Source organism: Macrobrachium nipponense, chromosome 9 (genome assembly GCF_015104395.2).
Source record: "Macrobrachium nipponense isolate FS-2020 chromosome 9, ASM1510439v2, whole genome shotgun sequence".
NCBI lineage: Eukaryota > Metazoa > Arthropoda > Malacostraca > Decapoda > Palaemonidae > Macrobrachium > Macrobrachium nipponense.
The window spans coordinates 56,531,112-56,559,014 of NC_061110.1; the positions used below are offsets into that span (position 1 = coordinate 56,531,112).

Below are 27,903 nucleotides of genomic sequence, written 5' to 3' on the forward strand. Positions count from 1 at the left end.
AAAATACACTAATTAGGGATTATTTTCGTCGGAAAATTCCGCGAATAGGCGAGTCCGTCCGCAAATAATTTCTAGATAGGTTCCAAAGAAAAATCCGCGAATGTGTAAGTCCGCGAATCCGGAGAACGCGAATACGGGGGAACACTGTATATATACATAAATATTAAAGCAATTTTATCATTATTGCATTACTATGACAACTAGAATTCATGGAAACAGTTTATAATAATGAATCGGCATATGTGTGAAGCCTCCACTAATGTGGCAAAGATGATTTGCCACATTAGTGGCAAATCATCTTTGCCACTAATGTGCTCATAAACTCTAAAGGTTACATTTATTTCTGGCATACGGTTATTAAAGAAATTCAAAATACTAATATAGACTGAAATCAATGAAAAGTGCTAGCAAACACAAAAAAGCAAAAAAAATATATAATTCACTTATCTGTAGTCGTTCCTCGGTTATCTGTAATTTTTCGGGGTAATTTGGTTGCAAAAAAGGCATAATATACATGAGTTTAATTAAAATTTTTAAATAACAAAGTTGAACTAAATAACGAGTAAAGTAAACAATTTAGGGAATAAAACTTTGCAGTTTCGTCGTCTGCTGTTCGTAACTGTGTTTGTGGTACGCGCTCTTGGGAACCAGGAACAGCAACTTGTTTAAAGGGCAATGTGGAGTGAATTGAGACCAAAATGTGTATAATAACAATCAAATAAGCACTGTGGAGTTTCAGTTGTGATGGCAGTAAGGATAAAAACCACCGATTACAAGGTAAAAATGAATTCAGTTCAAACCATGACCCCGGAAATAAAAAGTTTCATACTTTCAGTAATATAGGCAACAAAATGTTGTTTTATTGTGCTGATTACAACTGCAATCTTGAGTAAGATCAATAAACGTTACATATATACACTAACATTGTTCAAATGAGTGCTGGGAAGGCTGGGAAAGATGATTGTCGTCACTGATCAGAACCTGTACATCCACACGGTAACCGCCATATTGGATTTCAAAACTGCCTTGAAAACATATTTTACGAAGAGCGTCACATGCTTATTTTAGTTCGTATGGGGCTTTCATATATCAAATTATGTTGACGAAACTTCAATCTTTTGAATGGTATGCTTGGAGTTGTAATTGTATTCTTGTTTCACCATTTAAATATCGAGTGAATAAGACCTGTCCACCGTGATAAGGGTTGGTAGTCGCTGGTGTTTCCCCCTAATTGGCAAAGTATCAGTGATAGTGGCTTCCACTCGCCCCTGATGCTATACCGACACCCTTTGAGGGTGATCGATCCAGAGGTAATAACTCTGGCATTCCATATGGCTTTTTTTTCTCTGGTATATTTAGCATTTATTTATACCTAGAAATGAGTGCTATAGGTAAATTTCACTGGGCGACACAGGTCAATCCCAGAAAAGGCCAATTTTCATATAACTGACACAAAAACACAAAAATCTTTTTATGTTCTTACCTGAGTGGCTTGCAATATCTTTCTTTCAGTATTGTGAGTAAAGGCCCATAATCCAGTTTGATAAGAAGCTTCTAATTGCTTATACATTGCTGCTTTAATAATGAAGTATCTTGATTTTGTTGTATTGCTTCCTCCTTCAGCACTGTTGTTACTGCCATTACTTGCTTTATTGTTGAAGTTTCCTATAATTTGGGACACTGATGGTGAATGCCTTCCGCAAACAAACATACGATACACTTACATCAAAAATATAATTTGTAACAAAATTAATTTTTTTAATACAAACATATTACTTAAAGTACTCATTTATTTGTCATCTGTTAACAGACAAAGTTCAATAAAAATTCTCCCAAAGAAGAATTACTCAGGTAGGTGAGTATAGTGCTTGGTTGACAGATGTTTCTATATTACTAATCCACTAATTCTTAAGTGGTGTCACTCCTGGACAGTGAGAATGTGGGGAGGGGAAGGAATTTTTGTGAAATAAAAACTTCATTACTTATGGGGTTCAAACATCAGTTTTGATGGGAAGAAATCAAGATGTTAGGCCCCCGGACTACTAATTGAGAGGTATAGAATCTGCTTCTGATATGAAATAAAGAGATAAAGTACTTATTCCACTGTCAAGAACCTATGACTCAGACAGGTCCTTGACAGGTGTAAAAAGTCCAAAATTGCATGGATTGAGAATGAAAAACCTCTTTTACACCAGGCCCTAAGTGGTTGCTATAGGAGAGTAAGTAGGCACAAATGTAATCTTCAATAAACAAAAAATTTCATATACAAAACTACTACTACAGTAGCACAAATCACAGTGGAGCAGTCTTTAGACAAGCCCTCGACTCAGACAAAGAAAAGGTCTGACTTCCAACTGTTCAAGTATGCATCTGTAAACTGTTAATTGGCTGCAAACAGGAGGGGTAGTAATACAAGTGAATTTTGCTAATGGTGAAAGGCCATGACACTTAACCCTTAAACGCCGAAGGGGTATATTAAAAATCGTCTTCCGTGTGCCGAGGAGGTCTCGGAGTGAGAGTGGAAGTGGAAAAAATATTTTTTTCAAAAAATCACAGCACGCTTAGTTTTCAAGATTAAGAGTTCATTTTTGGCTCCTTTTTTTGTCATTGGCTGAAGTTTAGTATCCAACCATCAGAAATGAAAAAAATTATAATGATCATATATAAATAATACAATATATGATAGCGCAAAAACAAAATTTCATATATAATTGTATTCAAATCGCGCTATGCGCAAAACGGTTAAAGGTAACGAGTTAATGTTTTTTCGTTGTAATGTACACTAAATTGTGATTATTTTGGTATATAACACCTTGTAAAACGATAAAAGCAACACAGAGAAAGTATTATCACAAAATAATGCATGAATTCGTAACGCGTGGACGTAAACAAATATTTTTTTCAAAAATTCACTATAAATCTAAATATTGTCCTAGAGACTTACAATTTCTTTCAAAACGAAGAAAAATTATTGAATATTACTGTACTGTAAGAGTATTAGCTTACAATTGCAGTTTTCGACCATATCTGACGAGTTAAAGTTGACCGAATGTCGAATTTTTTTATAAATATATTTTTTATATGCAATTTTTTCGGAAATTACGAAAGCTACAACCTTCAAATATTTTTTGTTTTATTCTACATGAAATTGCGCACATTTCCATATATAAAACTCTATGAAATGCCTAATATGAAATGGAGCAAATATTCTGAGAATGCGACGTACGCATTTAGGAGATTTGTGGCGGAGAATCCGTGCGCGCAGGGAAGGAAAGTTTTTTTTTTTAATTCACCATAAATCTAAATATTGTGCTAGAGACTTCGAATTTGTTTCAAGATGAAGATAAATGACTGAATATTACTAGACTGTAAGAGTTTTAGCTTACAACTGTGTTTTTCGACCATTTCGGTAGAGTCAATTTGACCGAACGTGGTTTTTTTTCTATTTATCGTGATTTATATGCAAATATTTCAAAAATGAGAAAAGCTACAACCTTCAATTATTTTTAGTTGTATTCTATATGAAATTGCGCACATTTTCATATATAAAACTTTATGTAACGGCTAATTTAAAATGGTGCAAACATTACCACAATCGCAAGTATGATTTTTTCGGAAGAGTTACTGCGCGGACGTAAAGAAAATTTGTTGCAAAATGAAGGTAAATGATTGAATATTACTAAAATATAAGAGTTTTAGCTTACGATTGCGTTTTTCGACCATTTCGGTAGAGTCAAAGTTGACCGAAAGTTGAAAATTTGTCACTTATCATTTTTTATATGAAAATATTTCAAAACTGATAAAAGCTACAACCATGGGTTGTTTTTATTTGTATTGTGCATGAAATTGCGCACATTTCAATAAATAAAACTTTATGTAACGGCTAATTTTAAAATGGTGCAAACATTACCACAATTGCATGTATGATTTTTTTCGGGAGAGTTACCGCACGGACGTAAGGAAAAAGTTTTTTCATAAATTCACCATAAATCGAAATATTGTGCTAGAGACTTCCAATTTGTTGCAAAATGAAGGTAAATGATTGAATATTACTAGAATATAAGAGTTTTAGCTTACAATTGCGTTTTTCGACCATTTCGGTAGAGTCAAAGTTGACCGAAGGTTGAAATTTTGGCACATCGTTATTTATATGAAAATATCTCAAAACTGATAAAAGCTACAATCATGAGTATTTTTTTGTTGTATTCTACATAATAATGCGCACATTTTCATATATAATACTCCATATAACGGCTAATTTAAAATGGTACAAAAATTATGTCAAAATGACGAAATAATTTCCGAGATGTGTCACAGATACTTTTTAGTGCGGCAAGAAAGAAATTTGCGCTTGCGCGCCTGCATAACGATTGTAAATGTGAAAGGCAGGTAAAGGGGATCAGGGATCAATTGCAAATGTGAAATATCTCTGTTGAATTACAACTTATGAAAAAGTGACAAACAAGTCATAACTGCTACTATCAGGAATCAGAAACCTATGCACAAACCATTTTATCTAAAAAAAAGATAAATCTTTGGCAGAAGCAGACATCCACACTGGAGAACAGTATTCTACTAAAGGAAGCACAAATGTCTTAAAATAGGTTGCACTGATTTTATCACCTTCATATATAAATATATAAGGCCTTACGAACAATACATAACTTTTGAGTGGCATTTGGGGAAACTTTCATTAGGTTTCTTAAGAGTAAGCTATGAGTTAAAAGTTACACCTAGAATAGTTAAAGCTTCAGGCTTATTCAGCAAAGTTCCATACACCTGAAGGAGAGGATGAAGTGGAAAATCGGTACAAGATCTGTTAATCAATAGTTTTTGTTTTACTGGAATGCAGCCTCATACCCCACCAACTACACCAGTCCTCGATCCAGTCCATGTCCCAACTGAGGGTGAAGGACAGCTTAATTTCTCTCAAGTGGATACTACTACACCCACAAGTGTTGCATCACCGGCATACTGAACAATCTTGTTTTCCAGACCAACAACCACTATTACTTGTATACACTAAAAATAAGTGGTCCAAGAACACTAGCCTGTGGAACTCCAGACAAAATATTGAACTGAATTGAATAGGTCTCTGTTCACAAAGGATCCCATCCACAGCAACTCACTGCTGTTTAAAATGGCATGTCAAGTCTAAAAGAGCATCACAGGTACCTAACTGCCTCCTATATGCATACTGAGTATCAGCTAACAATCCTCTAGAATCATATAGTGGCTTAAAAATAAGTTTTTTCGCAACTTTGGAGAGTACAGGGAGAATAAGGATTGGTGCCTGTAGTTACTGCAGTCTGCAGATATGCCACTCATTGGAACAGGCACTGCATTACTAAGTTTGCACTTATCCACAAAGATACTATTTTCACATAAAAATCTACAGAATCTACTAATGTTGAGAGACAACACAAGAAACTTATAAAAAAAAACAAATTGAAGAAACTATCAGGATCTTCATACCAGCTATCAAGATTTGCCAGAAATTTCTTGACATCATGGAGCAAAATGCAAATAATGTGAGAATAAGTTCAGAATGACAAGTATCAGTTAGACAGGACATTCTCAACTGAGTGCTTAGCTTCAAAGGCTCAATGAAGCAGCTCAGCCTTTTCCCTAGGACCAGTAACCAATCTACCATCATCTGTTAGTGGCGGTAATGGAAGATGAGCCTGACCCAAAGACAGATGATGCCAATTTGATCCACCACAGATTAGGCTGAGTAATTCCTTCAGGTTTCCTCCTCAAGGAATTTTAAGTATATTTGGTTCTCCAAACGTAATACGTACTTCTTCTATTATTATTATTATTAATAGGGCTTAGTTTTTCCAGACCTCTGAGTCTTAAGTAGACTCTTCTTGGGCTGGTTCTCAAGGATTAATCCTGAGAAACAGGAAAAGGAAAAAAATAAAATAAAAGAAAATAATAAAAAAATAAAATAAAAATAAATAAATCAAAAGAAAAAATATTTAGACTTTATTTAAAAAAAACTCTTATTTAAAAAATTTATGATGTTGTTAATTTAAAAATCTTTGCTTTCAGCAAGAATACTTTTCATTTTTGAATTCCGTAGATAAATTGATCTTTGTTGGGTCCAATTTGGGCATTCAACAAGTGAACGCTGCACTGTTATGGGTGTTTGACATATATTACACTTTATTTGGTCGGCATGTGGTGTTGACATCAAGTGACCATGCGAGAATCTGGTGTGTCCTATACGGAGCCTTGTTAAGATTACCTCTTTTGATCTTTCTTTTTGTGAGGACGTCCTCCATGCATACACTTCAGTTTATATATTTTTAAGTTTATTTGTGGTTGGCACTAAGGCCCATTCTCTTTTCATATCTTGGTATATATCAATGGTTTGACAGATGTTATCCAGTCTGACAACACTGGAGCATGTGTAATTGTTGGAGGGATAGTGCAGGCTAATTTGGCTGCTGAGTCTGCATTTTCATTTCCTTTTATTCCCACATGTGCTGGAATCCAACATATTTCTAAAGGTAATCTTGATTGGAGGAGTGGATGAATTGTTATTTGTATTTCTTGAACTATTTGGTTTACAGATTTATACTTATAGCATCTATAGCACTACGTGAGTCACTGAAAATAATAGACACTTGCTTTTTCCTCAGATATCATATCAAGAACCATTTGTATAGCCATGACTTCGGCAGTAAATATTGATGATATTAAAGGTAGGCCTCTTTTGGTTAACATATTTTTCGAATATGCAGATGCTCCTACTCCAACATTATTTTTGGAGCCGTCTGTGTACTATACCATGAATTTGTCTCCTTTTCTTCTAATGTGCTCCAAAGCATGTTGGTGGTACATTTCTGTAATTGTCATTTGCTTTTTAAGCAAGTAAGACAGGGAGGTACATATCTTTATTCGTTTTAACATCCATGGTGGTGACAATTCTATTGGTGAGTGAGAAAAGGGATTTTGACGTAGGAAAAATCTATTTCTGGGCGAAGGGCCCGTGTCGCCCAGTGAAATAGGTTCCTTTAGCACTATGTATTTCTAAGGTAAAATATTGTTATAATACCAGAGAACCGCTAAATTGGAAATGCCAGAATATTCTGGCTCGCTCACCTTTATTAAAAGGTGTCTGTATGGTTTCTGGGGCGAGTGAAACCACTATCACGGGTCCTTTTCCAATTAGCCTCTCCTACATCAAAAAACCTCAAAAAGAGAGGAGCCGACCTATGGCTCACTACCTGCTACCGTGAAGCTAGAGCCTCTGACGTCATTCCTTTGATAGGACTACTACGCTGCACACGCGTTTTCTTTTGCTGTGTTGTGTTTCTCGCTTTTAGGAATTTTATTTCACCATGAATAGTCAATCTGCTTCTGCATCCAAGTTAAGTACCGCTATTATAGTTGACACTATTTAGGGACTGCCTTTGGCTTTTTTTAACCGAATTATTTAGGTTTTTATGAGTCGACGTCCCACGCGGCTTCGGCCCCGAGCCGCCATTGCAGCGTGCTCCTTTGTCTCCTCCTTTCGTGTCTCATGTGGTCTCCCATACCTAGTGAGCTCGAATTACTATAGCAGTATTGTTATGTTATTATGTTTTTACTTTTATTGGTGATGCTTTTTTGACGATCATGTCCTTACACGGGGGATTCTACCGAGCACGTGTTCCCGTTACGTAGCCTTTCGGAACACTACCGATACAGTTTTCACGCATGCATGTTCCTTTTGGTTAGGTTACTTTGTTAGACTTTATGAGACAACTATGCTAGTCCTTCTTTTAGTCCTAGCCTACCCTGGCTGCCTGTCCTACGTTTATTTGTCACGACACAAGGCCAGCTGCTCGGAGTTGCCAGGTCTTGACCACCCTTACCGGTTGGTCATACCTAGTCCCTCCAGGATGTTCCTCTTTCTCTTCATCTCATTTTATTTCCTTTCTCCCCCGTGTATACTGTATATTTCATTTTATTTTATCTCATTGCTGTGAGTCAGCTTCGGTTGGCCTATAAGCCTTCCTTTCGCCTGGCCTTCTTCACCTCGTGGGTGCCCGCACCCAACCGTGAGGAGTCCAGGCGATCACGTAGTAGCCACCACGCTACCGCTATTCTCCCTTCTCCCCCCCCCCCCCCACATCTCCCACCCAGGTGGGTTGATATCTCGCTCACGTTGTCGCTGACAACCGATCCGAGTTCACTCTCGGGGGTGGAGGGAGGCCCCCACGGGGACCCATGGTGTGCGGGTGGTGCTACTCAGCCAGTCTCATCCCAGAGTAGGGGAGGAGCTTGGCTCTACCCAGCCTCGGCTGGCCACCAGGCTCGGGTGAGCTCGGCTTTCCTCGGCTCTCTGGGCCATACCCTCACCCTCAGTCACTCCCTCCCTTCCGCTCTGACGGAAATAGGATTCCGGCATAGCCAGATTCCTTGAGGGTGATGACTATGCGGAGGCTCTGGCCTACGACGGGCTTACATTATTTCATTTACCACCTTATAATCTTCGCTGTTTATATTCTTAGTTTTGCTTGAAGCCAATGTGCTTCTCCGGAAGCTACCCTTCCCTTTTAGTTTAAGTTTTATGGCGGAGTCACCGAGCTCCGCCGCCTCACCACTCACCTGATCTCTCCCAACTCAACATCTGGTACCTGCTTGGACTACTCCTCTCCGGTGTATGACAATAGTAGCTATCCCGCTTCAGTAGTTTTCTATTCTCTGGTGTCACCGGAAACACAAATAACTACTTGCTACTAGTTCTACCGGATTCCCCAGCATGGTGCATGGCAAGAGACGGCCAAGTCGGGAACAATTCTACAACACCGGAACACTCCGGTGTTATGGCATATCAACCATGGACATTGTCCGGATGGTTAACAATGGTACTCATGTATCATTCCATTTACAGGCCACCCATTGTATGGAGACCAGCTGCAACGCCGTCCTTCAGGATCCCTGTGGGCACGACGTCTGCCGGACCCACACCACCTGCGCAGTCCAACTAGAAGGTTCAGTAGTGTGGCATCACGAGAACTGTTTCACCTGCTACGATCTCGTGGAACGAGTCTCCTCTGATGTAAGTGACTCTCCAGCGGTATGGGTGGGCGGCTTCGGGCGGAATGTAGGCAAGGTGAGGCCATACATCCTCTCTCAAGAGATGGCCACTTTGATCTTCCCCGGGGGGAAGAGTACAGGCTTCGTGGACCCCGAAGTAGCAGCTCCCATAATAGCATCTATTCAAGACGCAGTGGCCCAACACTCAAGAGGAGGCTTCGGCGCAGGAGGTTGCAGAGGAGGTCGCGGCACTCGATCTGGACGTCGAGCCCATGACAGTGGAGGGCATGGGCAACGGTAAGGATGTTAATGAGGCAAGCCTTGTAGGTGCTCAAGGCCTCCCCTTGGGCACATCTAGACCTTCTTCTCTTTCCTCTTCTACTTCCTTCTAGGGATTCTCCAGGGGATTTCCATCAACTAGATCGAAATCCCTCTCGGTGATCCCTAAAGTCAAGGGCAAGCGTGACTCTAAATTGCTGCCAAAGCCCCTTCCCAGAAAATCAAACACCAGCCAAGTCTATAAAGCTCCAGCTCACCACCCTGGAGCGGACAAACCCAAACATGGGTCTCTTTCCAAGGGCTCGAAGACCAAGTCTTCCAAGGAGAGAACCCACTCTTCCTCCTCGGATCCTGTGGCATCCACCTCTAAAGGTGCGATACCTAAGGTATTCAAGGAGAGGGCAGAGCCCCCCTCCTTCGACCAGGAAGCATTCCCATCCAATATGATGCAACAAATGGGGAACATGGTTGGAAACTTGGTCAATACCAAGTTCATGTTATGTAAGTTCACTGGGTATGTAGCTCTTTTTGGGAAAGAGCTAGTACTATTAACTTCTGTTACTGGATTATAATTTTGAAAGCAGTCAGCTGCAGGAGATGATCCTGCTTGAAGTACATTTCTGTCCTTGTCATTTGCTTTTTAAGCAGGTAAGACAGGGAGGTACATATCTTTATTCGTTTTAAGGGTATCGGCGGCCTGTAATTTTGGCGATATTGGTTCAAATTCGTGAAAATGAGTTATCGTCATATTCCCATACATCTGGGTCCCAGCTGTTGCCACACGTAAGATAATAACGATTTAAAGCTTTTTAAATGGTTTAAAGGCCAATTTAAAGGCCACATCCAAGTAGAGAATTAAAGGTCTGGTTAGGGGTGGTTTTACTATTTCATTTTGCATTCATTCTTTAAGTATTTGAGTGTTTATTTTCATTGCATTTTGTTTTGTATGCCGTACAATATGTTTTCCTGATAGAGATGGCAACTCTTCCCATGACTGAATAACGTGAGCCACTTGTCTCGAGAGAGAATTCTTGTATTTTTTTTATGCAATTGTGTATTTGTTATTTTCAATCAATTGCAACACTTCCTCAGACTTTTAGACATCAATTGTGTATTATATATACTACTAACATGCCAAAATAGAAGTTTAGTCAACGAAGGGAAGCAAGCTCTCATAATATCAAAACTTATCTTGAAACTAAAAGTATAGAGAGCTAATGTAGCTTCTCACATGTCGCCACAAACCATGTGTGCTGAAGAGATGCCAAATACTTCCTCTTACGAAGCTCCGAGGGAAATCTATTATTCCCTTGCACAAATATATAAAGATGATGATGATGATAGCACCGACGACTTTGTTTTGAAGTTATCTGATGATGAGGAGGGGGAGGAGGAAGAGAATGAGCATTTTCAAGATGTAATTGCTGTCCCTGACGTAGCAGGTGATGTCGGTGTTTTATCAGGAGCCAACCTAAGGAGTTTTTTATTGAGAAGTTGTATGACTGAAAAAGAAGACGTTCTGAGTGTAAGCAATGATGGAGAAATAGTTTCATTACCCTTGAGAGCTCTAAAAGACGCTTTTAGTTCGACGTATTGCGGGCAGTCTGACAGCAACATAACACTTGAAATTTATAAAAACAGTTTTGATGTTGACTTGAAACTAAAGTGTAAGTGTGAGGTGCCACCTGTTTTTCACTATACCAAAGTGCAAGCTAATGAAAGTGTGAAAACAAAACATATCGATGAAACACCAGCTTCATTTATATATCAAAACATGTTGCTGCAATGGAACATAATATCGGCTTTGCACCAAGTTTATTGCTGCCTATTATGAGAAAAACGACAGGAGAAAGCCTGAAAGGCCTTCAGATAAAAGAGAAGACTGGGAAACGAATGTCTGCTATGCATTCAAGAAAGCAAAAGAAGCAAAGAACATCAAAAGGAGGATATGAAGGAGGGACTCATTAGCCTTCTAATAACTTGGCAGCACAAGAGTAGAGTGGCGTTCTACGATAACCCCCCAAAAATAATATAAACTATTTTCTTTAAGTGATAACTGTTTTTTTTTTAGAGGGAATAATATCTCTTATAAAAAAGAAGGAAACAGATGCCATGTAGGCTTTTCCAAGAAACTTTATATGCTTCTAAAAGCAAATTAAATGGTTAACAAACTTTAACTGTGTTTTTCTCAAAACATACATTTTCTACATTCAAATTCTAAAAACTCTCTTATTTATGAATGGATTTTAATAATCTAAAAAGCAATTGGAATAAAGATAGTGAGAAAACACATCGGCAAATTTATTTTTCTTTTTTCTCTCAAAATTTTTTTTACCAATATCTAATACATAATTTTAGGGTATTTTTTTATTGAATTGTAAAAAATATTTTTTTTTAAATAGCACATATTACATTACATACTAGATTTCTGAGTTTGCAGTTTTATTTGATAGGTATTAAACTTTCTGCTATTACTTTTTTCTTTAAATTGAATGATAAATAAGGAAGGAGATATACTTTAAAAAACAAATAAAAAATGCTACGTTTTAAAGAAAAATATTTGTTAAAAAAGATTTTATCTAATTCACCTGAAATTTTGTGTACATCTTTAGTCAAACTAGAGGTAACACCTGTGCAAGTTTAAACACCGTCACTCAAAATCAAACCCCGACCCCGCAGATATCCTTAACATCCATGGTGGTGACAATTCTATTGGTGGGTGAAAAATTGGATTTATGTTATGTAAGTTCATAAGGTATTTAGCTCTTTCTGGGCTCAGCCTGTGTCGCTCCGTGAAATACTTCCTTTAGTGGATATTTCTAAGGTAAAATATTGCTATAATTACCAGAGAAAAACTAAAATAGTAAGGCCAGAATAGACTGGCTCGCTCACCTTTAACAAAGATGTTGGTATGGTATCAGGGGCGAGTGGAAACCACTACCAGAGGTCCCTTGCCATTTAGGTTCTCCCTTCCTCAATATCCCTCGTCTATAGAGGAGCCGATGCAAGGCCCCGCTACCCACCACTACTACGACTAGTGCCTTTGTTTACATTCCTTTCGATAGCATCGCTCACACCACACGCGTTTTTTCCAGCAGTGGCAGCCAGAAACACAGTTTCCCCTGACATTGCATAATTAATAATAATAAGTAGTTATATAGCCTATATCTCTCTTACATTCCTCTCTCTCCTACCTGCCTCACTAGCATTCTTGCCGTAGCTCGGTCGTTACCGGGTTCATAATTTACCTTGGATAGCACTTTCTGTATATATGTATCATTTGTATTGTATATATATAATTGTATCTGGGTCTAATTTCCACTGTGATGGTTTGTTACTAGTGTGTGTTATTTGGATCTCTGTGGGTTATTTAACCCCACTGTGTAGATAAGTTAGTTTTAAGGATCATTGAAACTAGAACACTCGTATTTTGTTGTTTATTGTGATCTATTATTACTTACATTATAGTATTTAACTCTACTTGAGTTTTAATTCACCTGTAATTATTGACTATCTACATTTTTCCAAGCTGGTGGAGCCAATTCTCTGGCACTATTTCACGGAGCGACACAGGCTGAGCCCAGAAAAGGGATTTTGACGAAGGAAAAATCTATTTCTGGGCAAGGGCCTGTGTCGCCCAGTGAAATCCCACCCGACTTTTATTTCCACACCTCTTTTTGGCCCAGCTTGGGTACTATCTACAGGAATGAAAACAAAGGCGCTAGTCGTAGTAGTGGTGGGTAGCGGGGCCTTGCATCGGCTCCTCTGTAGACGAGGGATATTGAGGAAGGGAGAACCTAAATGGCAAGGGACCTCTGGTAGTGGTTTCCACTCGCCCCAGATACCATACCGACACCTTTATTAAAGGTGAGCGAGCCAGTCTATTCTGGCATTACTATTTTAGTTTTTCTCTGGTAATTATAGCAATATTTTACCTTAGAAATATCCACTAAAGGAAGTATTTCACTGGGCGACACAGGTCCTTGCCCAGAAATAGATTTTTCCTTCATCAAAATCCCTTTTTTGGGAAAGAGCTAGTACTATTAACTTCTGTAACTGGATTATAATTTTGAAAGCAGTCAGCTGCAGGAGATGATCCTGCTTGCAGTGAAAGACCTCTTTGTATTGCTATCAAAGTACGGTGATGTTTCAAGGGCAACACACCTGCCTCTACCAGAAGCGAGCTTGTTGGGGACGATCGGAATGCTCCTGTGCACAATCGCACGCCTTCATGGTGCACTGCATCGAGAGTTTTTAATGCAGATTCTGAGGTGGATGAATATATTGGACAGCAGTAATCTATTATGGATAAGAATATTGCCTTATATATCATTAATAAAATTTCTCACTTTGCTCCCCAATTAGTGTGAGATAACTTTTTCAATATGGCAAGGGCTTTGATGCCCTTGACTTTAATGTCTTTGATGTGCTCTTTCTAATTTAAATGTTGATCAAATATCACTCCTAGATATTTGATTTTTGTACAAAATTGTATTTCAGTGCTATAAAGGTGAAGTTTGATTGTTTGGTTCTTCAGCCATCTTTTGTCTTTGTAGAAGATGATTGCTTTTGTTTTATCAGTTGAAAATTTAAATCCAACTGAATTTGTCTAACTACATATATTTGAAATGGCAGTATTGAGAACTCTCTGAGCATGTCTCAAATTGCTACTTGTATAGTAAATAACAAAGTCATCAACATATAAACTGTTTTTTACACCACTTGATAAATTTATAGTAATGTCATTAATTGCTAAAGCAAACAATGTACAGCTCAAGACACTACCTTGAGGGATTCCTTCTTCCAGTTTATAGGTTACTGAGTAGGAATTTTCTACTCTTACTTGAAAAGTTCTGTTTGTTAAAAAGTTCTTAATAAATATTGGTAAGTGGCCTCTTAGTCCCTTGGAGTGGTTTTTGCATGATGTTATGTTATAGCTACTGTTAATTTTTTTGTTAAAAGCTCTTTTTGATATGATCTTCTAAATGTGTTAAGGGAGATATCTAGGGTTGATCTGCCAGCTATTGAACCTGATTGTCTTGGTGTTAAAATGGATTCTTTGGTTATTACATACGTTAATCGTGCATCAACCATTTTTTCTAAGATTTTGCATATGCAGCTTGTTAGGGATATCGGTCTATAATTGGATGGATTACTTGCATCCTTTCCTGGTTTATTTATTGGAATTATTATGGCATGTTTCCATTTATCAGGGAAGACACATTTTAGCCAGATACTATTATAAAATTTTAATAAATATGCTTTAGCTATAGGAGCTAATTTTTCTATCATTTCAAATGATATTTTATCATATCCTGGTGCGGAGGGAAGACATGAGTTGATGGCATTATCTAGTTCACCCATGTCGAAAACATAATTATATTCCAGGTCTTCAAGAGTTTCAAAATTGAGTATTATATTTTCTTTTTGTTTTCTGATATTTTGAAAATGTATATCTAGGCTAGAGTAAGCACTGATACTTTCAAAATGCTTTCCAATTATATTTGATATTTTATAAGTATCATGGTAAATTTTTCAATTTAAATGTATTACACTTCTTGGAGGTTTTATATGTTTTCCATTGATTTTCCTTATCTTTTGCCAGATATCCCTTGTGGATGTGTTTGAAGATATGTTTGAGACATATTCTTTCCATGATGCAATTTTTTCAGCTATTACTCTTTTCTAAATTTGGCTGTAAATTTTTTATATAGTGGTTTAACGTGGTTAATTGTTGTTTGTTATATCTATTTTGTTTACTGTTTATATTATAGGGCATTTTGTTGAGTGTTTTAAGGCGAGTTTTGAGTCTATTAAGATTGCGACCCAATGTATGTTTTATTTTACTTAAGGTTGTTAAGGTTGGATTCCACCATGGGACAGGGGATTTTGTGGAATGTGATTTGGTTTTTGGAATGCTTTTATCTGCAGCATTTATTATGAAGTTTGAGAAGGATTCACATGTAGTATTGTGATCTTCGTTATGTGGGAATGGTGGTATGTTTCGAGTGTATAGGAAATATTTATAACGAGATAATTATCTCGTTATCATATTTTTAAAAGGTAGCGAATGACCAAGAGCGGCAGGCAACTGGTAACATATTCTCTCTCTCTCTCTCTCTCTCGATACACCTTCCCCCTCCATTATCTAAGGTCGTCAAATCAGAGTCGTGAATTACAAAAATATCCATTTATTTAAGGGGGCCGGCCGGCTAATGCCGTTTTTTAACGACAGGACTTTGACATTCATACCACTTAATAAGGTGACTTGGGACATCTCCAAACCGCATATGATTTTCGCCTCTGACCTTCGGTTTTGTGACGCCAGGGCAATTTATCCCGAAAATAACCATTTTTCAAATTCTATCTCCTCCTTTGATATTTAATGTTAAGACCTGGGATTACTACCATATATAGACCTGATGTAGACCTCCAATCAAATGGAGAGTTTTTTTTTCTAAAAGTCATTTTTTGGCTAAATATGAATTTTTCAATATGGTAAAAAAATAAACCCTATAAATCACGAGAAAAAAAAAAAAAGACTAAACAAAAATTGGAAAAAAGGGCTCTATTTGATTGTTCTATAATGTCTTTCTGAGTTATATACCAAATTCCAATGTTATAGCTTTAAAACTAAGTGAGGAGATAGATTTTGAAGGTCAATAAGTATAGTTTTGAGATACGGGCGTTCAAAGTTTTCCTTCGTATTTCTATAAAGACAATGTTAATAAATAATGATTATTATGAATGTATATTTTTTTTTTTTTATTAATAAACCAAAACTATTTTATTTATCATAATCTAATCATAAATGATGATCCCTTTGCTCATATCGTAGCCTGGGGCACCTGCTTGAGGCAAGATGGGGGCACTCCTTCTACGTAACCCCCTCCCTCCCCTTCACTAACTCGGCTTATTACAGCGAATTTTCTTCTGTATGTTAGCGAGATGTTTTCCTTGTATTTTCCTCTTTGGCATGATGACATTCTTGTCGAAACAAAGATAAACAAACGTAAATGCAAGAGAATGTCAGAGGTGAGACTTGAAGGTGTACTCTCTTTTTACAAAGACAATTTAATAAATCATGATTATTATGAATTTCATATTCCATTTTGGGTATTAAAAACCAAAACTATGTTATTTATCATAAATGAAGATCTCTTTGCTCAAAGATCGTAGCCTTGGGCACAGTGTGACGTGTGCTGTCAGGCAAGAAGGGGGCGTTACTAAGCAACCCTCCCCTCTCTCTTCACTAACTACGCGTATATTATGATATTCTGTAATAATACTTGAGCGATTTTTCTTCGTCTGTATGTTAGCGAGATGTTTTCCTTGTCTTTTCCTCATTGGCATGATGAACTTCTTGCCGAAACATACATAACCATACGTAAAAGCAAGCGAATGTCACGAGGTGAAACTCGAACATATACCTACTTGAAGTCTATGGTCCAACTGATTCATGATTGAACTAGATACTCGCTTATGCGAGCCACGGAATCTCTACAGATGCCATTTCTCACAATTTCTTTGCCAATAATTATCAAAATTTACGATAACAGAAGAAATATTGCATTTTCTTGTACGGATCAATGTTTTAGGCTTATTGAGTTATGTTTACTAATTACCCTGTAACTACGAAAGTAAGAGGAATTTTGACGAAATATTTCGTATACGTATTCTCAATTGCCATATGAAGCTCCATGAATTTTTTCATGACTTTGCATTTTTCGCCCTATACCACCATATATAGGGGTTCCAGCCGGCCCCCTTAAAAGCAAAGTATTAACTGAATAACTCAGATTCTTAACAGAATGATTAAATGAAATGTTAAACTCAGAAGCCCAAATAACTCAGATAACCCTCGGTAATCAATCAAACACTAACATTAGTTTGGCCGTAACACTAGGCACAGTCACCATAGTAATTAAGTCAGTTCCCATTTCTCCAGACCAATTCCACTCTTCTCCAGACCAATTCCACTCTTCTCCAGAACAATTCCCCTTTACCAGAATTGCCGGTTAGAAGACAGGAGAACACTCTGGTAAGCACAAGAGAATAATCAAAAGATCATATAAACAGAACATCTCTGAAATCAATATTCAAATACAATCCAGCCACACTTAGGCCAAAATAAATATAATAACACTCACCCATCCAACACAGTATGCATTGTCACTTAATAAAAACACCTTTTGCAGAAACCATCTTGGCTTTGCCGCCTCTCTGATGATTTATCCCTCTTGATAAGCCCACATTCTCATATGTAGGTGGAAAAGACTCGCACGTACGAATTCACACACAATGTTCACAATGTTCACGCCCCAGGTAACTGCTTGAATTCAGTTTCAAAGTCACCTCTGCACTCACAGCAACAGGACGAGGCACTGATTTGCTAAGACAGCAATTTTGATCACGCCACCCAAAGAAGGATACATCAGCATTCCCAAGGCTTGTCGCTCGGACACTCTGTCTCTAGGGAAGTTAAATGATGAGTCTCTGCATTCCAAGAAGTGTCACAGCACACCGCATTACATATTATTAATCATCTTATCTTAGCAAAACCCCTCTTTATGTAACATATTTATCCCAATTACCTTTTTGGATATTATATCTTGTAGGTGGCAATATTTTGATATTACTTAAGTAGCTCAGAATGATTGGGAAATGGTCACTTGTGTATGAATTGTCTAGGACATTCCATTCAAATTTCTCGGCTACATCATTTGAAGTTAATGAAATGTCAATTGAGGAAAAGGTTAGGTGTGTATTTGAAAAATATGTTGGAACTTGACTTTCATTGAGATAACGCAGGTTGTGTTTCATTATAGTTTTTTCTATGTTGGTTCCGGATATGTCAGTGGGGTTATTAGTATCCCATAATGGATTATGTGCATTAAAAAATCACTAAAATTTGCATTGAAATTTGGTTGGTTATATAAATTACAAATAGTGATTTTACTTTTGTCAGGAATATACAGTTTAATAGCTGTTATTTGATATGGAATAGATGGTATGTTGAAAGGTTCATATGTCATGCTATTATGAGGTAAATACTTCACCACAACAACAAGGCATAGGGTTTCCTTTGGCTGAGGGGAAGAGGAAGCTAACCATGTTCTGGCCAGGAATCCTGGCACATAAAAGAAACTGATAGTCTGCCAATTTCTGGAATAAAAACTTGGCTATCATCTGTATGACATTCAATCACCCTATGAGCCTTTTCTAGTGTGGCAAGAAACAGTTTTCATCATATGTTCAATGAGTTTGTAAATAATTATTGAAAAGCTCCTGGGATTTTTGGGAGTATAATATTGGTCCTGGTATAACACATCCCATACTAGAATATCAATTATGTGCTTAAAAATTCAATTTTTCAATATAAAAATAAGGAGAATTATAAATACTTTTTATATTATGAAACAAAAATTCTTTGACTCCCCATAAATAAACAGGTTTTGCAGTAGGAAAAACCTATTTTTGGTAGTCATTGTTGAGTCATCGAGGAACTAGTTACCCTTCCATGATCTGCCAGAGCTCCATGGTGACCAAATGAGAATCAAAGAATTCTCTTTTAGCTGTTTTTATGGATGCGTATTTTGTCGTAATGATAAACACTGTAACAAGTGATGGAGGATGTAATGGACTCAAAGACCAGAGGGCACTTTCCTTTTCTCCAGCAAAGCAGCACCCAGATTCCTACATCAAAAATCCGCTAGAAGAAAAAGTTATTATTGTGCATGCTCGTCCACCATATTGTCAACAACTGAACTGGCAGAAAGACCAGGAAGCCAAATCCCTTTGCTCAAGTCCAATGCCTTTTCGTCAGGGAAGTGTGAGGGTTTTGAGGACTCAACAGTGACTACCAAAAATAGAAAATTCCTACATCAAAACTTGTTTTGGAGTGTAGTTGCTTGTTTCGTCCTTAAGGAGCTTTACAAAGAAACTGACAGGTGACAAAAGGCTCAAGCTCTAAAATTTTAATCCCAACAAATCAAAGAAAAAACATTTCAAGCTCCATTCTATATTCCAAATATCCCTCAGGTTTTGGTAACAAAGGAAAAAAACTAAAAACAAATTAATGCTTATAGGGTGAAGTTCTACAGTGACTTACCAAAGCATGCTGGGTATGGTTGCAATATTGTCATACCTTCCCTAGCGATAGTCAGCATACCCATCCATTCGGAGTACCAGTGGTTTTCTGCTGTAGCACCTATGGGGTCAGGACTAACCATACCACCTACTGATACACAGTGAAGTCGAATTTGTTCAAGCTCCTGGCAATAATGTTTTAAGAATACTGTCTCTGATGACCACCCTGTACATTCGGAGACTTATTCGAAAGAGACATCTCTGAAGAAGGCCAACGACATAATTACTCACCTAATATCATGTGAATTTGGAAAGGATTGTGGATTTGCCTTTTTAATGAGGGACATGAAAATTATTCTCAACCCTTGTAGAGAGAGTGGTTTATTTGTCCTTGGATGTGGGAAAATTGGACCTTCTGGGATGTTTGCTGTGACATCTAGGTAAACCTTAAGCGCCTGAACCGGACATTATGTTTTGTCTGCTAAATTGAGTTTTCTTAGAACAGGAGATTTCCTTTTAAAAGATTCTTATTTTAGCCAGGAATGATAGGGCCGGGGACAATAATAATTGATGGTCATCTGTTTGCCTGAAATATTGTCCCTGTTTAAGAGAGCCTAGTTCACCAATACAAGATCCTGATGCTAATGCAGTCAAGAAGATCGCCTTTTGCAGAATGTGTGGAAGGTCTTACCTTTTGACCAGCCACAAATTTACATTTTTATAACAGCTGAACAGCACTCAGTTAGTCTGCTCTTAAAAAGTAATCAAGCATAAGTTGAAGTAAGAGGATTTATATTTTTGTATGAACACTTCCATACTCAATTACTTTCCTGCTATTTTACAGACAATGAGGTAGCAACATTTTCAGTGAGAAACAAATTGTATAAAGTAAATATTTTCAACTATAAATGAGTGTTTGCATTATTCAAGTGAATGAGAATGTTCAGATAAATTTTTTATGTCAAACTAAGCTATATTTATACTATGAAAATATTAAAAAATCCACAAATTTACATTGTGCTATTTTTATTTCAAAGTGCATTGTTCAGGGCAAATACTGTATTTACTCACGTATCATGTGACTTTTGAAGACCTAATTTTGGAGCTAATTTTAAAGGGGTCGCATCATACATGAGATATAAAATTCGAGTATGTAATAATCACATATTAGTATCTTATGATAAAATACAAACATAATGAACATGCATTTTTTCCATGGATCTTTTAAAAAGTTATGTTTACTGCACTGGATCCAATAATATTATATGTATTTTCATATACTATTTGTTTGTATTATAAAATAGAAACAGCAATTAATGTTTTGGTTTGGAAATCAGCTGGGGGCGATTGCGAAGTAAGTTTGTTTTGCTGCATTGAACTCAAATCAGAGTGATTTTCCTGCCTCTAGCTAGTGCAAAAGAATCTCAAGATACTCCATTTATATGGGACATGGTTATTTTACGTTATATGAAGTGTTTTCCAAGTCGAAATATCACTTAAAAACGTATCGTTTATGAATGTAATTTAGTGATTTTCTTCGTTAGTAGATGGCGCTGAAGGCATGTTTATTGCATAAACAAAAATCAACAGATTCCGTTCCATATTTTCACTTGATCTTATCAGAACACTAGGAGATTAACATATTTATCTTTTCTTGGAGTGAAAACAGTAAAATGTGTTCTTTCATGCGCAATAGTTTTGATTAAAACACATTTCTCTCAAATTTTGTTTACGGTAAAGTTTGATGGTACTATACTGAAGTTTGCCAGACTTTCATCCATGTTGCCGATGCACGATAATACTCGTTAGAGGATCCACATTCTTTCCTTAACTTCAGCTACAACTTACAGATTAAATTTAGCAGTATATGCCCTTGCCGATCTTTTCTCCATAGCAAGTAAGGATATAGCAATGTAAAAATATATTAGTTCTATTCTCTTTAACATCATTTGTAACATAACTATGGTAATTCTATACTATTGTGCGATGGTTGAAATGGAAGCAAAAAGGCTGTTGTTAATGGATTCGGTTGTTCATAGCAAATCAGCTGTTTCTGGTTGTATGTGTTTTCAAAACATGTATATATCATTACTAATGATACTTTTGGCATTGTCTTTTACTTTTTTAAACTCAGCTAGAAGATGGGATAAATAAAGAGATGGAGGAAAAGGAGTTACCTAACTAAAAAATGGAATAGATAAAGAGGAGAAGAGGTTAGCCTACTGTTAATTGGTCTTTAAATTTAACTCGCATGGTACGTGAGATACGTGATAAAATAATTTTTTAAGGGTGAAAATTTTGGGGTCGCACAATATGCGAGATCATGTTACACGAGTATATACGGTAAATGATCTGCTTGAATAATAATTTACGTTTCTTAGTCAAATTAAGATTTTACAACTTCTAATTTCCATTTGGAACTGTAGATTTTATTTCTAGGAATTAAGTTGCACAAAACAGCAACATGACCTCACAGAGCAATCTGTCAAAGTGAAGCAAAAATTTCAAGCCTGGGCTAAATGACTAATTCTTAAAATAAAAAATCTGAAAGTGTTTACTAAGAAATAATATTTTTTCATGATTAACCCTTTAACGCCGATTGGACGTATTAAACGTAGACATAAATTGTCTGTCGGGTGCCGATTGGACGTATTAAACGTCGATAAAACAAAAAATTTAAAATTCCCGGAAAAATACTTATAAGCCTACCAGGCGAAAACTTTTGAATCACACGCCTTGGTGGATGCTGGGAGCTCACGGATCAAGGCGTTGTTTTGTTTACAATCGTTACGCAGGCACGCAAGTGCGAATTTCTTTCTTATCGCACTAAAAGGTATCAGTGACACATCTCAGAAATTATTTCGTCACTTTGACATAATTTTTGCACCATTTTAAATTAGCCGTTACATGGAGTATTATATATGAAAATGTGTGCAATTTCATGTAGAATACAACAATAAAATACTCATGATTGTAGCTTTTATCAGTTTTGAAATATTTTCATCCAAATAATGATAAGTGCCAAAATTTCAACGTTCGGTCAACTTTGACTCTACTGAAATGGTCAAAAACCGCAATTGTAAGCTAAAACTCTTATATTCTAGTAATATTCAATCATTTACCTTCATTTTGCAACAAATTTGACATCTCTAGCACAATATTTCGATTTATGGTGAATTTATGAAAAAAAACTTTTTCCTTATGTCCGCGCGGTAACTCTTCCGATAAATTTTTTCATGCGATTGTCGTAATGTTTGCACCATTTTAAATTAGCCGTTACATAAAGTTTTATAAATGGAAATGTGCGCAATATTGTGCACAATACAACTAAAAACAACCCATGGTTGTAGCTTTTATCAGCTTTGAAATATTTTCATATAAATAACGACAAGTGCCAAAATTTCAACCTTTGGTCAACTTTGACTACCGAAATGGTCGAAAAACGCAATTTTAAGCTAAAACTCTTATATTCTAGTAATATTCAATAATTTACCTTCATTTTGCAACAAATTGGAAGTCTCTAGCACAATATTTCGATTTATGGTGAATTTATGAAAAAAAAAAAAATTTTCCTTACATCTGCCTGGTAACTTCCGAAAAAAATCAGAAATTTTCTCGTGCGATTGTTGTAAAGTTTGCACCATTTTAAATTAGCTGTTACATAAAGTTTTATATATGAAAATGTGCGGAATTTTATGTAGAGTACAATAATAAATGATTGAAGGTTGTAGCTTTCCTCATTTTCGAAATATTTGCATATAAATCACGATAAATAGAAAAAAAACCACGTTCGGTCAACTTTGACTCTACTGAAATAGTCGAAAAATGCAATTGTAAGCTAAAACTCTTACAGTCTAGTAATATTCAGTCATTTATTTTCATTTTGAAACAAATTTGAAGTCTCTAGCTCAATATTTAGATTTATGGTGAATTCAAGAAAAAAACTTTCCTTCCCTCCGCGCGCAGATTCTCCGCTGCAAATCTTCAAATTGCGTATGTCGCATTCTCGTAATATTTGCTCCATTTCATATTAGGCGTTTCATAGAGTTTTATATATGAAAATGTGCGCAATTTCATGTAGAATACAACAAAAAATAATTGAAGGTTGCAGCTTTTCTCATTTTTGAAATATTTGCATATAAAATATATATTAAAAAAATTCGACATTCAGTCAACTTTAACTCATCTGAAATGGTAAAAAAAATGCAATTGTAAGCTAAAACTCTTACAGTATAGTAATATTCAATCATTTATCTTCATTTTTAAATAAATTGGAAGTCTCTAGAACAATATTTAGATTTATGGTGAATTTTTGAAAACAGCTTTTTTTTACGTCCGCGCGTTATGAATTCATGCATCATTTTGTGATAATATTTTCTCTGTGTTCCTTTGATCGTTTTACAATGTGTTATATACCAAAATGATTGCAATTTAGTGTACAATACAATGAAAAAAATTAACTCGTTAGCTTTAACCGTTTTGCGCACAGCGCGATTTGAATACAATTATATATGAAATTTTGTTTTTGCGCTATCATATATCACATTATTTATACTATATGATAATGATATTTTTTTTTCATTTCTGATGGTTGCATACTAAACTTTAGGCAATGACAAAAAAAGGAGCAAAAAATGAACTCTTAATCTTGAAAACTAAGCACGCTGTAATTTTTTTTTTTTTAATATTTTTTCCGCTTCGGCGCTCACTCCGAGACCCCCTTGACATACGGGAGACGATTTTTATTATACCCCTTCAGTGTAAGAGGGTTAATGCACTATTTCTGAATATAGACGAAAATTAAATTATCCAGGATGTACTAATGACATGCTATAGCTTCAACAAAAAAAGATGGTAGGACAAAACAGCAAAACCCTTTGTAGATTAAAAAAAACTAATTTACTATAACATACTCAAATTTTCATTTTGAAGTAAAAAAAAAAAAAAACACATGATAAAATATCAAGAATTACCTTTGCTGTCCTTTATTCCTATTTTACTACTGGCACTGGTTACAATCCCTCCTCCATTGGAAGATACTGCTGCCGTTGTTCTTAGTGGAATATTGATTGCTGAAGATGATGGTGTCTTAAAAGATGAATTGCTAGATGTAGAAGTGCTAATTGTACTTGAACTCACACTCCTATTTACATTTGTGGTGGAGCTAGATGTTATGGAGGAACTACAAACAGATGAAGTAACAGTGTTTGTATTAGAAGCTGTAGTAGTAGTACTTGATTTATTTGTAGAGGTGGACGAGAATACAGAATTATTATTTGAGCTAGACAGTGAACTACTGGAGACACTGCTGCTAAAAACTGGACCACTATTGAAAGTGGTCAAGCTACCACTACCTGAAGTAACAGAACTTGCTACTGTGACTGTTTTTGGAGCGCTGTTGTTATTTGCAGAAAATTTTGTAGCAGAAGAGTGTGGGGGACAAATGGTAGGTGTGGTTGGGGCAAGAGTTGGCGTGGCAGTATCACTGGTTCGTCTTGAAGAAGATCGACTAGATTGAGAGTCTTCAGATGTACCACCTGACAACCCACCTTCTGTAAAATATAATTATTTAATTAAAATGAAATACTTTAATGTACTAAGTTTTACTTAACACTTTAAGAAAATGTGATGCAAGAGTTCATAAAGCTGTAATCTATGTAAAACAAAATATTCTTATGATAATGAAGAACCTTTTATAATTTGAGATTTCAACTTTCTACAAGTTAATTTAAAATTAATACTTGGTTAAAGCAGCAATACACAATGAAATACAAACATTACTTTCGATACATCTGACATTGAAAGTCTTTTACTATCCTCTTCAGGTTAAAACACTTCAATAGTACATACTTGAACACTTTGGCTCGTATTCATAATGAGGTAAGAATAAAATGTGTAATGGCTAATCTTCAACGTTAACAAGTATTCTAAATTTCTTTTAAAAAATGTTTCCTTTGGCAAAAATTAATTTAATTTTTTCAATAAACACACTTTACTGTGACCACTTTGCATCTCAAAAACTTCCAAAACCAAAATTCTCAGAGTAAGAGTATGTAATTTTGCTTATGACAGCAAGAATGTGGGGTACGGAAAAGGGAAAATTTAATTCAGTTATGGGTTTCATAGCAGGAAAAAGTATTAGATGCATACACCATATCCACAGCAATTCATTATATTTTTATAGTGTAACTGCTACTTGTCCTCAAATGATTTACCCTGATTTACCCTTACGGTCCATATGATAAACTGGCTAATATAAAGAATTATCTCACAGCTGGTCTACGCCAGAATACTAGTGCCATTATTGATACTACAGTGATGGAATAAAAATGTACTCAAGCAAGAAGGCACTTTATTCAGCCTTACAGCAGCTAGCTGGAAGATCACGATTCATCCCTTTTCTGCAGATGTGGCGACACTAACACAAACAGGCCAAGCCCTGCCATTACACCTAGGTTTGTCTATATGTAGCTGAACATCACTTTTTTTTGCCTGAGCATTTTTCTTGCAGTGCTTTATTGCTGAGATGTTCCAACTATATACTGAGGAAAGTGAAGTACAGAGGTGTAGTTTTCTACAGCATAATTTTCCCCAACATTTCCATTTCATGTTGAAATACTAACTATTATGTTCTGCCCTAATGGTGTCCCCTTTATGTGCAGATCTCTTACACTTTTTTTTATCTTCATTAAGATCAGATTTGACTCTCAAAATGATCTTCCTCTTGCTTCCCTAGTACCAACAGGTCTTCAGGTTCGGAGGATCAGGGACAACTACACCCACCTGATGCCAATCCCAACTACCCTTGGCATGATGCCTCAAAGTCTCTTTTTTTCACCAATTAATAAATACTTTACAGACAGTCCCCGGTTATCAACGGACTCGGTTAATGGTGCTAGAAAATCGATAATAGAATTACGGTGCTGTAATGGCCAAGTTTCAGTTATCAGCGATGGTGCCGATAATAGAGTTATGTACTCATAACATACCTAACAGAGGCACCATTAACCGAGACTCAGCACCATAAGTCTCATAAATAGCAGAGTTTCAGATAATGGCATTTTTAGCTTATCAGCACCCCACTGACAACAGATACCACCCAATAACTGGGGACTGCCTGTACCAAGTTGATTCATCAACTAATCTTTTGTTTAGCCTGGTGAACCAATGATAATAGTTCGACCCTGAAAGTAACTCTATGTTATGCCATTCCTTTAGGCTAAAATTTGCATTGTTTTTTGTTTACGGGACCTCATTACTTGTAAACCCTCAGTATATACAGTAGTACCTCAGGATACGAAATTAATCCGTTCCAAAGCGGCCTTCGTAACCTGATTTTTTCGTATCTTGAACCGCATTTTACATGAAAATTGCCTAATTCGTTCCAAGCCCTACAAATACACCCAAGTAAATTTTATAATAAAACTAAATTGACCAATAAACAATAAAATACAACAATTTGGACCATTCAATACCTAACTTAAACTACATATACTACTAATATGTACATACCTGTAAATAAAGTGTATTAGAGTAGTACATGGTACACAAGAAATACTGTACGTACATACAAACGTATGTAGTAGAATGTGGAACCTTACCTTTCGAGTGAGGCGATCTCCTAAAGTGGCAACAGAGGAGGAGGACAAATAGCAGAAAACTTGAACACTTAACTTTACGAAACACATTAAAAAATGTCAGGAAACATTAACACTAAACTTTACGAAACACATTAACAAATGGCACAAAACGTTAACACTTAACCCTCTTACGCCGGAGCGGTGAATAAAAAATTGTCTCCCGTGTGCCGGAGGGGTTTCGGAGTGAGTGCGGAAGCGGAAAAATATTTTTTTCAAAAAATCACAGCGAGCTTAGTTTTCAAGATTAAGAGTTCATTTTTGGCTCCTTTTTTTGTCATTGCCTGAAGTTTAGTATGCAACCATCAGAAATGAAAATAATTATCATTATCATATATAAATAATGCGATATATGATAGCGCAAAACGAAATTTCATTTATAATTGTATTCAAATCACGCCGTGCGCAAAACGGTTAAAGCTAACAAGTAACTTTTTTTTTCGTTGTAATGTACACTAAATTGCGATCATTTTGGTATATAACACATTGTAAAACAATAAAAGCAACACAGAGAAAATATTATCACAAAATAATGCATGAATTCATAACGTGCGGACGTAAACAAATATTTTTTTCAAAAATTCACCATAAATCTAAATATTGTCCTAGAGACTTCCAATTTCTTTCAAAATAAAGACAAATGATTGAATATTACTATACTGTAAGAGTATTAGCTTACAATTGCAGTTTTCGACCATATCTGACGAGTTAAAGTTGACCAAATGTTGAATTTTTTTATATGTATATATTTTTTATATGCAGTTATTTCGGAAATTGCACACATTTTCATATATAAAACTCTATGAAATGCCTAATATGAAACGGAGCAAATATTCCGAGAATGGTATGTACGAATTTCGGAGAT

At 36.2% G+C, this 27,903-nt stretch overlaps 1 protein-coding gene across 1 annotated transcript in view; it reads right to left on the reverse strand.

The window, feature by feature from the left end:
* The window catches only part of LOC135218331 (3'-5' RNA helicase YTHDC2-like), a 789,914-nt gene that overhangs the window by 97,715 nt on the left and 664,296 nt on the right, over positions 1-27,903 (reverse strand). The window contains 2 exon segments of the mRNA XM_064254560.1: positions 1,484-1,665; positions 24,375-24,953. Of these exon segments, the coding sequence (XP_064110630.1) occupies positions 1,484-1,665; positions 24,375-24,953 (761 nt within the window).